At 42.5% G+C, this 15,658-nt stretch overlaps 1 protein-coding gene across 5 annotated transcripts in view; it reads left to right on the plus strand.

Moving 5' to 3' along the window:
- The window catches only part of ITPK1 (inositol-tetrakisphosphate 1-kinase), a 157,981-nt gene that overhangs the window by 63,538 nt on the left and 78,785 nt on the right, over nt 1–15,658 (plus strand). For 4 of the 5 annotated variants that reach the window (XM_075029933.1, XM_075029931.1, XM_075029934.1 and 1 more), the window contains one exon: nt 14,912–15,037. In XM_075029933.1, coding sequence (XP_074886034.1) covers nt 14,912–15,037 — 126 coding nt within the window. Of the gene's footprint in view, nt 1–11,958; nt 12,103–14,911; nt 15,038–15,658 lie in introns of all 5 variants that reach the window. The other variant, XM_075029935.1, reaches the window with a different exon arrangement.

Raw genomic sequence — 15,658 nt, forward strand, 5'->3', positions numbered from 1 at the left:
TTTGCATCTTTTGCTTGCAATAAGGAAAGGATTTTTCATTTGGAAACTGAGATTTGTCCTGAAAGTTTCAAGTGTGTGCGCAAAAGGTTTCAAGATACTCTGCTTAGACTAACAGTGGAGACCAAACAGTCAGTCAGGAAGCATGTGGAAGGGGTTTTGTTGTCAAACAGGCCCTTTTTTTCAATTGTATGTGAAAACTTTTGGCTGTGCCAGCAATGATACGTGGTTTCAGTGTTTCCTGCTCAGACAGCTCAGAGGTGACTGCTTACAGTGAGGTGCTTGGCTCCTGAGTGTGGGACAGGCAAGGGAAAGAGTTTTCATGTCATAGCTCAAAGGGTTAGTGTCAGAGAGGATTTCTAATTATGAAGTGATGTCAGTTAACTGCATTATAATGGTTTCAAGCCCTCTTTCCTCCCCAAAATGTAGGCATTTAAATACTACAGTGGTGAAAATTGACTATGGGGAAATGCACAGAAACTCAACATAAGTTCTCAGTTTCAGAAGATGGCTTAGAGTAGCAGTGTGGTGGTTTCTTCTGTGCCATATTCTAAGTGAAAGTAAAGTAGTTCAGAAAGGAAGAAGAAAAAGAAAACATGTTTGTATATCCTCTCCAACAAAGGCTGTTGGAGAGGTAGAAATATTTATGTAAAAAACCCCCCAAACCATAAGATGTGTTTGTGTATGTTATACTTTCCTTTTTTTATGAACAACTTTCTTACTGGCCAAGGCTTTAACTTCAGCTGAGATGCCTCTCTGCTCAGCTGCTCCCTGTGAATGTTATTCTGCCCTTACTAGTTTAGTGTGTCCTCGCTGACCATCTGGAAGCTGTGTAGCCATGTTAATTTAGGTGTAGTGTCACACCAATACTCCTGTTTCTTTTTATCTGTGTGTGGCTGATAGATGGAGTCAGGTAGCCCTTTGGAGAAAAGGCAGGAGAATTTGGGGGGGGTTGGCTGTTTTAGAAGTGACTTTATGTCCCTCCAGCAAAGCAGCAATGGGAAATAGGGATGTGAAGTCTAGCAGTGACAAAGCTTTGTAAATATTTATGGCAAGAATCTCTGAAGTGGAAGCAGCAGAATGGAAGAAAATGCAAAGGCACTGGTTGGATTTTTGAAGTGGGCAGTAGAAGTTGGCTTTGTGGGTAGGTGGGAGGTGGGAGGGAATAAGTTCAAGAGTTTTGAAGGTGAACAGAGGAGGGCTTTCCTCTGATCCAAAAGGAGGGTGATGTGGTGAGGGATACAAGGGATCTGGAAGGTCTGGATTGCAAAAGAGGGAGAGCTTGAGAGAACTGGTGATGTCTTCTAAATAGTAGGCCTGGTAGCTCGATGATGATAGAGTTCACAGAGACTGATGAAGGGGGGGAAGCTTGGAGGGCTAACTGGGACAGGAGCAAAAGCAGAGGTTGAGGTGAGAGCCAGAGGTAGAAAAGCAGAAACTAGGATTATGGTCTTGAGGTTCAATTACAGTGAAAAGCAGAACTGAGGGGAGAAAGAGCAAAGTGCCAAAAGAGAGGCTTCTGGGGATGTCTGGTAGAGCAGGGACCTGGGGGGAGACAGGAGCCGGGCTCAGCCCTCTCTGTCAGTTGACAGTCTTGCCTGGGTGAAAGCATTGCAGAAAAGATACCAAGGTGAAATTGGGAAGGAGTTTGGAGCTACCCCTGTGCAAAAGAGTGTAGAAGGAAAGAGAGAGCAAATGAAGCATCATCTGTGCTGATAGATGAGAAGCAGGGGAGGGAGGCAGGAATTTGTTAGGGTGTCTTGACAGACAGCTGCATGATGGTCAAGACAAGTGCCGTGATATCAGAGCTCAGGGAGAGAGTGCATGCAAACATGCTTTGAAAACTAGGTTATCACATGAGACCTTCTAGGAGTTTATCTGGTTTTCTCTGTCATGAGGTTATAAGCTACACAGGTTTTTCACACTCTAGCTGTGTCCTTATATTTTAACTGTTTTCTCCTCTTCCCATCTTTGCCTGTTAAAATTAGTATGAATACTGAGGATGGGATTTGGTGTCTGTGGAAGGCATACCAGCAATTTATAGACTCCATTTTCTGAGGATGTTTTACCTGTTGCTGTGACAGGAATGCTTGAGATTCCTGTAAACAGAGTTGAGTGAGGAGTCAGAACTACAATTTTAGCTGTTCTTTTTCTAGCTCATTTAATTACTGCTGCATTCACCATCTTGCCTGAATAGGAAGTCATTTTCCTGTTTGTTTGAGTCTTTCAAACAGTGAAAGGGAAAAGAAAATGAATGGGGGGGGGGCAGGTAATGTCATTTTTAAAGCCCCAACAGTCAGATGGTAGGCTTGGGAGATACCACCTGAAGCTGTTATTAACCAATTAAAATGAAGTACTGACCTAATTTCCTGTTGCTGATACTCCTTTAAGTCAGCACAGCCATCTTATTGGGACAAGGTTTCTGCAGGACCCTTGCAGAAGTCCATCGAGGCCTGCATGCCTTGCCAAGGAAGGAGCTACAGCTTCCTTCTCCATCTGGTGAGGAAGGCTTGTCAGTCAAGGTGGTTGAGGAGAGAGCCCAGAATTAGGGAGTGTGCCAGACTTGATTTACAGCTTGATGACAAAGTGCTTCTTTGCCTGCTTCTTCCTGAGTGATATTTCTGATGGTCTTTTTTTTATTCTTGCCTGTGTGCTGCTCACTTCACGCTCTGTTTATGATGGAAGTGAAATGTGAGTTTGAATAATTTGAAACCAGAGATTTTTCTATTTGATCTCCATTGTTGCACCTCCTAGTTCTTTTGTTCCTAAAAGAATATTTAGGGAACTTCTGGACAATATGTGTTCCTGGGTAGCAGATTTCTCTTCATTTTGCATGCCCCAGAATGCCCATTTATAGCATAAAGTAAAGCAGTACTCAAGTGCAGCAGCAGTATCTATCATTATGGTAAGCTTTTTCTTGCCAGAAAGTGGTTAACACTCTAAGAATCTGCATTAGTCCAAGTGCTCCTATTCATAGTTTTTAAGGACCCATGACCATGGGATGTAAGCGTAGAAGGGATTTTCTAGGCTCTTGAGCCTGACTTATGAAGTTTGCTTGAATTCTTAAGCATTTATTTTCATTTTGAGTTTATATTTGTAGATACAGATGCCCTAAACTGGGTGCAGCTGTTCCATGGGGAGGTCTCAGTAGTGCCTTCTATACTAGCTTGGCTCTAGCAAACCTCACCCAAAATACCCTGATCCTGGTGAAACTGAGTTTATCATTGTCACGGTTGTACTTCAGCTACCATACTAGCATCCTTCTCTAAGCATAGGGCAGATTTTTTTTTGCATTTTGAGTCCAGCTACATGTAGCCTTTCATTTTGTATTTAGTCATGTTGTCCTGTTTCTGATTCTCCTTTCTGCATGATACTTCTGTCTGAGTGGCGATGTCAGTTACACTTCTGTGTATTAAGGTCTATCAGTAATCTGCTTACTGTGCTAAGACCACTAAGGAAGATATTAAATAAAATGGTTGCAAGACTAGTGCCTGAGGAATGCCACTAGCGGACCCTCTCTGGTTTGCCACTGCTGCTTTCAGCATGCAAGCCATTGTCATCTTCTCCTTCATTTAGCTCTTCATTCACCTTCCTGTTCTTCTACTGTTCCTTGTATTTCTCTACTTTAGCTGACTGCATGCTTTACTGAAGTCTGAGAAAAAGCTTTGCTGCGTTTTCTGTCTCGCGCATCAGTAGTCATAGAGCCAGTTAGATGGGTTTGATCCGTCTTTTGTAGATTCATGTCATGTCTTACTGCCTTTTTTTTTTTTTTTTTTTTACCTCTGGAGATCTGATTATTTTTCAATATCTTCAAATGTGTTGAAATGCGCATAGTTACTAGGTCAGGTGAACAGTCAGCAGCTGTCATTTTTTCCCCTCCTACTCTTTGCCTAATATAGTTGTGCTTTTTTGATCCTTGGGAAGTACTCCATAATGGATACAGATACTCAGAACCCTTGTATCACCATCCTATGATTTCCTATGCCGTGTTTTGGTTAATTGGATTTTGTTTTCTAGAGGCTGGTTTGTTTGTTTGTTGGTTTTTTTTGTTTGTTTGTTTTTAAATATCCAATTATGGGAGGGAAGCATCTTCCCCTCACCTTGGCACATTAAACTCTTCAGAGTCATCTGACATCTGTGCCACTCCACAAGGCTCCCTCTGATCAGGCATATTTCAGGTGCAATTCCTCATATCCTAGAATATGAATGTAAAGCAGGCTACATGAATTTAAAACATCAAGGTATTTATTCATTTCTCTCTGCAAGGAGAAGCCTGAAATTACAGTGTAGTTATCAACTCCTTAAAATGAGATGGAAGTGAATCTCACTCCGTGAGTTCTGGCTTTGACTGCTTGTACCCGTTGATATATATGTACCCATCTTTGTTTACCAACTTGCCTTGCTCCCATGGTCAGCATTTTTATTCTTGCTGAAAACTGAAGCTAAATACCTGTGTAAAGTTTGGGGCCATTCCTATATCATCTTTAATATTAAACTTCCACTTGATGCACAGAGATCCCAATTTTTCTTGTTTTTTATGTATTCCTGAAATACATTTCTTTGGCATGCCTGTAAGAAATGCCAAGCGTCCTTTATGATCAAATCTTTGAGCTTTTCACAGCTCAGCAGTCTTTACTAATTACTTTCTTTAATTTATCAATTTGTCATCCTGAGATGATACGAAAAAAATGCTTGAGCTGTACACTGTTTTATCCTGTAATTTAAACTAACTCAGCTTGATGTATTATTCTTTGTATTACTAAATTTTATGTTAGTTTTCCTGCTTTGGAATAGCTGAGCCATAACCTCAGTTGTAGTGTTTTTTCTCCTGAATTTAAGGAGCTTATTTCCCCTAATGATAAAGTTCGTCTTGTTTTCATTCTCATTAATATCTGACTATGTCCAAATAATACTGTGGGATTGTCAGACCTCCTCAGCACAGCAAAAGAAAGACTTTTTACCAGTCATTTAAAGGGTATTTTACCTAAAATGTTCTGCCTGTGCCAGTTGTTCTCTGTATGTGTTAGGCAGGTGCTGTGTTGGAAGACAGTTCACCTGGGTGGGAGAAGATATATGATGCATGGTTGAGCCATGGAGCACTTGCGAGGACTTTGTCAGACATGGTAGAAAGTAAAAAGCAAAGATACCTGCAGTTGCTGAGAAACGAACTGTTGGCCATTAACTATTGTGATCACCTTCTCTACGCCAGGGTGTTTGCTGAAGCAATGAGTCAGACGTGCTGCACTCCTTTTCCTCATGTTAGAGCCTTGCCTGTGTCTCAGCCATCTTCTCCTGGCTTCGCTTTCTGCTCCTTTCTCCAATACCTTCTAGCAGTGCAGCACCTGAGAGGGTGGGCCATGATGGTTGTGATCTCCACCCATGCCCTTCTTCCTCAGTTTGAGAAATCATGGGATAACTGTTTTATCTTTGCGGACATGTTCATTTCAGACCATTTCAAATGCCTTTAGATTCATCCTTGGAAGCAACAGTTTCATCATTTTGTCTCACTGGGAGCAGTGGTTTCAAGCTGAAGTAATTCTTTGTAATTGAAAGGCAACTTCAATCTCCCATAAATAATACTTGCTGGAACAGGATGGAAGGGAATGCCACAATCTCTTCTATCTCTTCATGATGCCTCTTCTGATTTCTGCTCATGCAGCATAGGGGTATGATACAGATCAGCCTAAGCATGGCCTTCTCTTTGTTCAGAAGCAGCCTTACTCATTTTCATTTCCCCCTTAGGCTGACTAAGTCTTCTAAAGCTTCTGTGTTTCTTCCCTGTTGTATTCCAGGGTACTTCTCCCTCTCCTCCTCCTCTATCCTTCACAGTCGCACAAACATTACTAGCTGCTCAGTGTCTGTGGGTAAGAATATGTTTAGATGAAGGAGTATCTTTTGTTAAGAGAAATATGCTTCAATTTTGTTTTTCAGAAGGGTTCCTAGTTAGTTTAGGCAGAGGGTGAATAAAGAGCATAAGAACTTTCTACCCTGACAACTATTGCTCTCTCCACATGTATTTAAACTCCCTAATACACAATAAAGACCACGCAAATGCAGCAAAGTGATGAGCAGACTGGATTAAGTGTACTTTGGGAGCTACCTGTATTTGCTTACAACTCCCCATCATCCAGAGTCTCTTGAGAAAGCGGAATGCACCTTAGAAATTCAGCTCTCCTGGGGCTAGTAGGTAACAAAGTGAAGAGGGTGCTGGCAGACTGGCTGTGCCTCTCAGCTCACCAGCTAGAAGCTTTGTTAAAGGGACGATTACAGCAGAGACATTGACAATCTCTTGGGAAGTGCAGCCATGCATACAGGAGCACCCGACTGCTCTTGACGTTTGACAAGTGCTGCTGAAGAATTATTCTTAAGCTGAGCCCTGTGGTGCAAGTCCGGAGCTGAGCTTCCTCAGCCCTTAAGATAAAGGGTGGTAGCTAGGCTTTCTGGGGGATGTTTCTTATATATCAGCTTTTCTACTTATCTAATCCCATGGCCGAAGGGAGAGAGTTTATGCAGTACACGTTTACATGGCTCCAAGAGAAACTTTCAGAAGAACATGTTTCCTTTATTTAACTTTCTCTGTATACGGTAGTTATCAAGGAAAAAAAAAAGTATTTGTAGTACTGTCAGATCTTGATATTTTGAATGTTTATATGCTGTTACAATTAAGCACTGAAAGCTTCTGAGAAGTGCACCCCTCTCACCCTCCTTCCTTTGCTTACCCAGGCTGTACTGGCTTTAGTGCTGCAGTATTTCTGTATTCTGCGTTAGTTGGACTGTTCTCCATGGATGGCTTCTCCATTCCACTCCTCTAATGTCTGCTCTCCTACAGGATTGATTGAGCTGTCAGTTCAATAACTGGGCTAGAGCTGACCCAGTTTGCTCAAAGAAACATTGAAAATCTTCCTTGTAAAGTCTTTTTAGGCTTTCTGGATCTGATTGGCCGATTCCAAAGTTTTATGTTCAAGAAGTGAGCCAGAAGTTTTGTGAACCACTTAGTGGTTTTCCTATAACCTTCTGCTGCTGGGATTACCTATGTAGCCTTCTAATCTGGTGTATGTGGACACTATCTTTTTGATGGTTACAGAAAGTAAAGCAAGGCAGTCTCAGCAGCAGGTTATGCCTACTGCTCAGTCTCCTGGGTTCTTGCTTTTCTATGACTTGCTTTTCTTCTTTGGAGCACTAATCCTCCCATGTCACACATTTTCTTTTCAACTTTTCTCCTCTGCTAATTTCTGGATTTGTTCTGCTGCCCTTCCTAATCACCAGGAGCCTCGGTGACCTCAGGAGACACCCTTGGCAAGAGGCTTTTTTGGATTTGAATAATATTGATTATTCCTCCTGCAGTGCTGAAGATCAGCAATTGCCTTTCAGACCATCCCTGAACAAGACTGAACTGCTTAACCACTTGTCTACCAAAACCTGCTCACTGCAGTCCAGCCTGAATGGGACGTGACCTCTCAGTTTAATATTGTGCTCAGAAACAGCCGTCCCCACATTTTTCCAAGTTCTGTAAAGAACTTTCTGCAACTGCCAAAGTATTGTACAGGAGATAAGGAGATAAGGCAAGCTGAGTTACAGTTTAATGTCTAGAAATGTTTTTTGTGCATTGGGCTCCAAGTCAAAAATTATATAGTAGAAGTTCTAGTCTTGGGTTAAAAAATATCTACTGAAGAGAATTTCTGTGAAGAGCTTTAGCCGTAGCCCAAAGATGGGATTTCTTGTTTTGCTTTTCAAGAAGTGAAGGGGCAAAACTTGGTGCCTACAGGAGGGTGGTGCTCAGTTGGAGGTTTATGTAGCAGGGGCAGTGGGAGAGGTTTGAGTAACTGAGATGCAGTAACTTATCCCAGTGTTATTCTGCACACTGAGTAGGAGTCACGATTCACTGTCTGTCACTGTTGCTGTACAGGCGACAGCAGTGCTGGCTCTCTGCTTCTGTGGGAGGGTGCAGAGGAGGCTGTGGGGAGGTGATGGTCGCCGAGGTCCGAGGGGATTGCGTGACTGCAGGACAAGCTTTGAATATGTCCGTGTATGTTAGTACGTGCAGTGTAAAAAAAGGCTATGAGATTCCTTTTACTTCATTTTATCTAGAACACAGCCAGAAGTGAGAACTTGCCAGACATTTCAGAGATTGTACCTAGCTTCCAGGGGAGCAGCAGCATGTGACTCCTGAAAATGCACAAAGTGCTCACTCTTTCTGGTAACCTGTGCCAAGCAGAATGCAAAGTAATCCACTCTGGCACCAGTGCAAGAAAACGCAAAGAAACCATCTGTTAAACCCAGAATCTTCTACTCTGGTGTTAAAGTTTCAGTATGTGAGAAAATAGGAACCCAGCAGGACTTCATAGCTTATGTTGTGCTGCTCCTCACCTTTAGGCATGTCTTGCTGCTTGGGATGTCGTTGGCACCTGAGATTCTGAACAACATGTCCCAGTGTGGGACTTGCTTTCCTTCTCCTTTGGTGGTTCTCTTAAACTAAGCTGGGCAGAGCAGCAAAAGATAACCCGTAGAGTTAGCCTCCTGCAGTGGTAGAAAGGCAAGCTCTTTAGTCGGTCTTCAATTTCCTCAATTCTGAGAAGACTAGCAAAAAGGTAGGGTATTCTCAAGCTACATTTCCTTCCTGCTTGGGAAAGAGTTCCTCTCTGACATGGTGGCTGTTACCGATGCTGTGATGCCCTCTCCTCTTGTCAGTGTGAGGGGAGAGCAGGAGAGCCGAGGAGGGGGAGCCTCCTCACCGCAGCGGATTTCCTTTCTCAGATTGCCATCGCCGCTGTGACAGGACATGCAAGTTAATTCTGCACTGGGGGAGGATCGCTGGGGGAGGGAGGCGTGGAGAGAGAAAATAGGGCCTCGTGATGAACTTTTTGCTCTTTCTTTACAGCCTTTGATGGTTGGGTCCATGTTTGCCCTTTGCAGTGGGATAGAGTGGGTGTTTCTGTCGTCTAGAGGGGTTTATGTTTTCCCTCAGTATCCTTTGGCCCCATTAGCAGCAGCAGCAAGTGCTGAATACTTACTCTAGCTGTGCATGACGACACCCCAGATCACTTTCTTCCCTGGCCAGAGACATGAGGAGGAACTCTCTTAAATATGTAAATGTTTATTTAGTTTGATTATGTGATTATTTTAGGGTCTATGGAGAGCCTGTATATCAGTGAAAATACCAGGCAGCAGGTAACATAATGTCTTTCCTCATGAGGAAATGTATACCTCTATATAGTTTGTCACCTTCCACCAGCTTTGGCAGGGAGTCATTTGTCTCAGTTTTGTGTAGACCTGACAGCAGGGTTTGTGGGAGCGTAGTCCTGGTAGAGGAACAGGACTGGACTGCTCCTGCAGGATTTAATTTGGGAAAGCAGGATGTGCTAGTCTTGTTTGGTCCTGTGGATTCACCTTGGTTTGTCAAAAGAGCAGGCAGGCTTCTGCGCCATTCTGTTCTGTCGCTCCCCACGACTAGGTCACGCGCAACTGTTTCCTTGATTTCTTTCAGGAAATTTCCGCATTTCCTTTCAAATACAAGCACCTGCTCTCCTGTAATTAGACTATCCTGTGTATTTTTGTTTACTTTTTACAGCAAGGTGAAACATTGAACTTGGCAATGTTGATTTTTGCTGCTTCCCTTACCTCTCCAGGGCACTTAAGATATTTTGAGGGTCTTTAATCTCTGAGCTTTTTGGGGAGAGAACAGCATCCACTGATACAACAGCTGTCAGGGTTTAGCTTCTTGAAGACTTGGCTTTCCAACCCAGAGCTTGTGACTTTTTTTCATTATGACTGGCTCAGCATTGATGCACAGCAAAGGTAAACACTGGGGTTGGGGGAAGAAGGGGAGAATTTAAAAAGCTTTGTTTTAGAAGCCTTTTGATATAAATGTATGTGGTGAAGATACAGGGTAGAAAATAGCCCCAGGAGAGAGAGATGATGACTAAAAACCTGAAGGTCTATGTGCAGTGGAGTTTAAGAAACTGAAATAAACCCCACATGTTTTGGGGTCAGTGCAGCCTTAACTGAGTATCTGAATAACAGGATGCAATAGATTTGTGTAGAAAATTCCATATACAGCCTCAGGAGTCAGGGAACAGAGAGATCAGGTCAGGTGGGTGCTGGATGTCTAGTTCACAGGGAGGAAAGTGGTTAAATTATCACAAAGGGACTTTTGGACTATGATTTGTGAAATGTGTAGCAGAGCATTGACAGGTCCCTATTGGAAAATTGGTTGCATTCTTTCCCTTTTGTGGCATTTTTATTAAGCTTTCTAGCACTTGAGATAACATCTGATGGTTTGGTGGTATCTGCCTGGTGAGAAGGCTCAGAGCAAACCTGTCATCTCTGATGATTTTCTTCTTATCTTCGTTCACCTCCTTTGGGTGAAAGTTTCATGAGCTTCTTCCTCATGCAGCAAGACAGGCTGCTGTGGAGGTACGTGTGCTCCTGTTGCTTCTAAGCAGCGCATCAAATAAACTGAAACATAGCAAGAGCTTAATGCAGCATCCTGGTGAGTGGAGTTTGTTAGGCAATTGGAGAGTGGGAGCCAAATGCTTAAACAATAGATTTGAGTCTTTTTTTTTTAATGAAAATATTTTAAGAGAAAAGTGAGGATAAATAGAAATGGAGAGATGTGTTGTTAAATTCCTCAGGGATATAGCAGTGGACAGATCTGCCTTCAGTTTGGAGAACAGAACAGGTTGGTATTAAGAATTCATTTCAAGTGAACGATAATCCAAAAACTATTTCTGAAGAAGAGCTTTTAAAAAAAACCACAAATCCAGTTCAGCCAGATTCTGAAACACAGTTGATGATAGCATGGACTGGAAACACTGAATAAAACAAAAAAATACAAAACTATTTTTAACCATTTAGATAAATGATATTTCTTTTTGCTAAATCCAACATTTGCAGTTGTTTGTTTTTGGTTTTTTTTTCTCTGAGTGAACGAATCCAGATTTTTTTCACTTGGACATAGTTTTATTTTTAAACACAGCTTCCAGAAATGCATGCGTGTGGGATTGCAGTTGGGACAAATGGAGAGCTGTGGCACTCTGCCAGGCACTCGCCCTGTCCCTGCAATATAGATGGATTGCCAGTGTTCTGGAGAAAAACAACCCCAAAACTTTAAACAAATTGTGCTTAATGGAAATAAACTTTTTTTTGCCCTCCTGTGTAATGATTTGGATAATGCCCCGGCTGTGTGTTTCTGGAAGACAGGGAAAGGGGAGAGGAGGGCAGAGATGGAGCTCTGTATGCCTGTAACTTGCTCTCTAGTGGATGCTATGGGGGAGAATATGACGTTTCTAAGCTTGGAGTGTTTTTTTAAATCCCAGCCAGTGTTTCTGTTAGAAGGTGAGCAGACTAGCCACAGCCGGCTATGATAAGAGCATTTATCTAGCTTTTTTTTTCTTCCATGTATGGGTTTGTAAGACCTGGAAAGGCCTATGTCTTGTATCTGGCATTTTCTGTGTACAGCTTTGACACTGTCTTCCATGTCATTCACCTCAGTTTTGCTGGGTTTTGCTGGTGACAGTGCCATGAAACCAATACCTGGTTGGTTGGTTTTTTTAACATAACAAAGGGCGAGCAGAGTAGGCTATAGCCTACTTCACAGAATAAAAAGCATCATAGCCATATCTCTCTGGTTTTTTTCAAGCTGGGTCTGATAAATTTTTTCTCTTACTTCTGTTGCTATGGTGTTAGTTCTGTGCAAAAACAAACCTTTGGGTGATTATGTCAAATGCAAAGATCATTTGGAGAGAGAGATGCTGAAAGAGAAGGGAAGTAGTAGGAGGGCTCAAATTCCAGCTGATGACAATGAATCAGTGTTTGTCTCAGCAGAGGACCATCAGAAATTTTGCACTCTACTTTCACTGACTTCTGCTTGGGTCTGATACTCTACTTGAAAAGGCTTCTTTCCCCTGCCTCAAATCTTTTTTTTTTTCCCTTCTACTTTTACTTTTTTTTTTTTCTTCTTAGTATATAAAAGGAAGGTGGATCTCTTCCAAATTCCACACAGCCCAGGAATATTTGCTTTCTGCAGCATGGCTCAGAACACAGAGAACTTATTCTTGCAAATGGTTTGATCCTCCTATCCACAAAATACTGGGTCAAATTTTGAAGGTTTGTATGGTTGAAATGTACCTGCTGTCCTTGTTAAGCCAATTGAAGTGGTCATTGAGCTTCCTACCAGAGGAGCTGCCTTAGCATGCTGTCATTTCTAGCAGCGCTTCCCTGGTGAAGGGGAAGCAGAGCACTGTTACAGGGGGCCCTTGTTAACACTTTCCAATGTGCAAAGTAGGTGCACTTTGTTTCATTCTCAAAATACGCCAGTCGCTTTTAGCTGGCACAATGGTTGTGAAGAAGTTATCTTGCCCAGATCTCTTATGCTTCTGGAAAACTCTCTGCTGAAAATGCCTGGATGTGCCTTGAAGGCTTATTTCTATTCTTGGGTCAAAGAAAGTGAGGACTGTTTTCTTGTTTTCTGAATGTTTCTGTGCAGATTGAGCTGCAAGTGCAGGAAGAACGTAGAGGGGTAACCAATCTCAAATACTTACTTGCTTCTCACTGTTTTTTGAGACTGGAAGTCCTGAAAATGGATTAATTCACATTTTTGTACCTTGGCAACTGGGAACTTTCTGACCTAGTTAAATGGACCCTTTGTTTTGCTGTTTCCTTCCAGATGTGATAGGCAGATGAAAAAACCCCAGGAAAAGCAGTGTGGCCATCTGAGGTTTCTTTTAAGGATATTAACTGATTTTTTTGGAACTTGGTTGCAGAAGTAGATCATCTCCTTGCATGTCCTTAGCCAAGCTGCAGTTCACATCGTTTTGCCTTAATTTTGCAAACACTTGCGCTTAGCCTTCATGCTGCATTGCTTATAGGGGTAAAAATGTAAGTGCCAGGACAGCCAGACGTTCTGTGGACTGCCTCACCCAGCCACAGCTTACCGATCACTGAGCATCCACATCAAGTTGTCATGTTTGTCTTTACCATTGTGTAATCTTCAAATGTAGAGAGTCTGCTGCCCACTCTGTTAGTCTCCTAGAAGGTAGATGCACAATATGTCTTCCAGTTGTATTAGAATCTATGTTACATACTTACTTCAAAGGTAGTACTAGAGCCTTCATTTGTGACTCTTAGTAGGAGCATATAATAATAGGCAAGCAAAGGTGGTCTCTGTTGGGAAGAATTGGTGTCTTTAGGTTTGCTTTTGTGCCATAGGTAATTTCAGTTATTCTGCTCAAGTAAGCCTGACCCAGATAAGAGTGCCTACACAAGAAAAGCCATTCGGCCGCATGGATTGTTTAGATTAGCAACTAGCAAATTATTATAAGGCTGCTAGATCTCTGCTGGTTTAGTTTTGTTGGTGCTTGAGCTCCAGCCATCCTGTCTTGTTAACTTCCTTAAGGCACTCCTTAATTCAAAGCAGGGCTATTTTTGTAGGGTGGGCAATTTTATTAGGATAAAACTCAACCTAATGAGGCAGTGAAGACCAGGCTTCTGTTGAAACAGAGAATCGGCAGCCTTTTCTGCCCAGCCCTCCTTTCCCTCCTGTGCCCCCCACCCCCTTCTCTGCCAGAGCTGAATAAAAGGGATAGCAGCAATGGAAAGGAGCATGCATGTAACTGTAAAATCAGATGCTAACTTTAGTTTAGTAAGCACACATCTGTCTTTCATTTCAAAGATGTTCCTGGTTTGAAGTTTACAAGGTTAAGTTATCACTGATGCAGTAGATCTCACAATTGGTTAAAGAGCAGTGCTTGTTAAAGTGGCAGCTTTTGTACTGTGGGCAGCTCAGTGTGTTGCCTAGAACATGAACCAGTTCTGGTACTTATACTGTACAAATGTTGAAATCTGGTAAGTAGCTTCACGGGATCATTAAGTTTGGTAGGGACCTTAGGGGTCCATAATACATCATCTTGAAAGCAGATTCAGCATTAAACTCAGACCAAGGTGCTTAGGGCTTTGTCCAGTCAGGTCTTGCAAACCTTGAAGGATGGAGATCCTGCAGCCTCTGTGGGACTCTGTGGTGCAACCAGACTGTCCTCATGGTGGAATTTCTTTCCTGATTTAGTTGGAATCTCCGCAGTTTTGATTTATGTCCTGATAAATCTAAACCCTCACAATGACACCGGCTAGTTCTCTTAGTACTCTTGCATGCATCCCATCAGGTCCTGTAGCCTTCTTTGCATTAAGATTTCCTCAAGAGATCCCTAGCTCAGTCCTTTTCCAGTACAGGTGGTTCCTCTGCTCCTTGAACCCTGCCTTGGTACTGGGGACCAAGCCCTGTGACACATCACCACCACCTTTGTGCCTTCCTATGCTGTCTGGAGCAGAGTTTCTGCAGACCCCACCCCAAATCTTTGTCCCCTGTCCAGCTAACTGCCAAGGTCTACTAGTGGGAGTGCTCTGGGACCTCCTTACCAGCTAAAATAGCTGTCCCTGCAGCAGATGAATTTGCAAAGATCCTGAGTCACTTGCTTTTGTTACCTGTGTTACTGTCCTGAGTGCCATTCTGTGCAATCCCAAAGGGTGAAGGGTGCAGCAGGCATTCCTTTTATTAGTGATGATAATCTTTGTTGCTCATTCCTTTTGCATGTATGTGTAAGTACCAGGAAAGAGAGCTGAAGAGGGAAATGTTAGCTGAGGGTGGAGAGGTACAGGAAGGTGTTTGGATGAAAGGTGCTTGTCAATGACTTCACTGCTTTTTCATGGAATTAGATCTACATTGCTGAGAAATAAATGTCTGAGTAAAGTTTTTTGACTTTCAGTGAAATGTGAATTTTCAGGGATTTGGGCAATGTACCAAAATACAGGCAGCGTGTAAAGTAAATTATTTCTGTGTGGCAGCAGTACCTTGGATGGTGGTAGGGACAAGAACCTCAGATCCTCCATATATTAATAAAAGGTTTCTCTCTGGTTTCTTCAGCTTGACCTCACCAAACCCATTGAAGATCAGGGCCCTTTGGATGTGATCATACATAAACTGACAGACGTCATCCTTGAAGCAGACCAGAATGACAGCCAGTCATTGGAGTTGGTTCACAGGTTCCAGGTAAGTGATTCTTTCACAGTCCTTCTGCATTTCAAACAGGAGGATGATCTTGGTGCAGCAAATTCAATCTGTTTCCTGTGAAGTTGCTAGGGTTTGATGAAAAGAGCTCCCTGGCACGCTGCTGCCCTGCTACTGATAGCCCAGCAAAAATAGTTTTGTTAGTCTAAAATGGGCTTGAACCATTGGGTAGGTTTTATGTTGTATTGGTAAGGTTAGTAAGAACTGGTTTCCCACCAAATGTTGTCCTGATGTCATTCCAAGAGCATTAGTGCTATTCACAACAAGGAACAGGTGTTTGCAGAGTCCTTTACATGCATCTTTCTGCAACAGAAGCCACTAAATTAATTTGGCCCAGTTCTGTCTAGTCTTCCCAGTTCCTGGCATGCTAATTTCTGTAACATCAAGGTTACTGTGAGTAATCCTGTCCTTTAGTGCTGAGAATCCTGGTCTATTAATTTTTCTTCCTCAAGTTTACACTGAAGGTCAGAAATATGCAGGGCATAGTGGCACAGAGAACTGTTTCCCCAAAGAATTCCTGTCAGTAGTCCGAATGCTGATGAAAATGATAAATCAACACCTCTATCATTTTAATACGAGTTGCTTCTGGTGGCTATCTTTGAT

Source organism: Buteo buteo, chromosome 6, assembly GCF_964188355.1.
Source record: "Buteo buteo chromosome 6, bButBut1.hap1.1, whole genome shotgun sequence".
In the NCBI taxonomy this organism is placed as follows: Eukaryota; Metazoa; Chordata; class Aves; order Accipitriformes; family Accipitridae; genus Buteo; species Buteo buteo.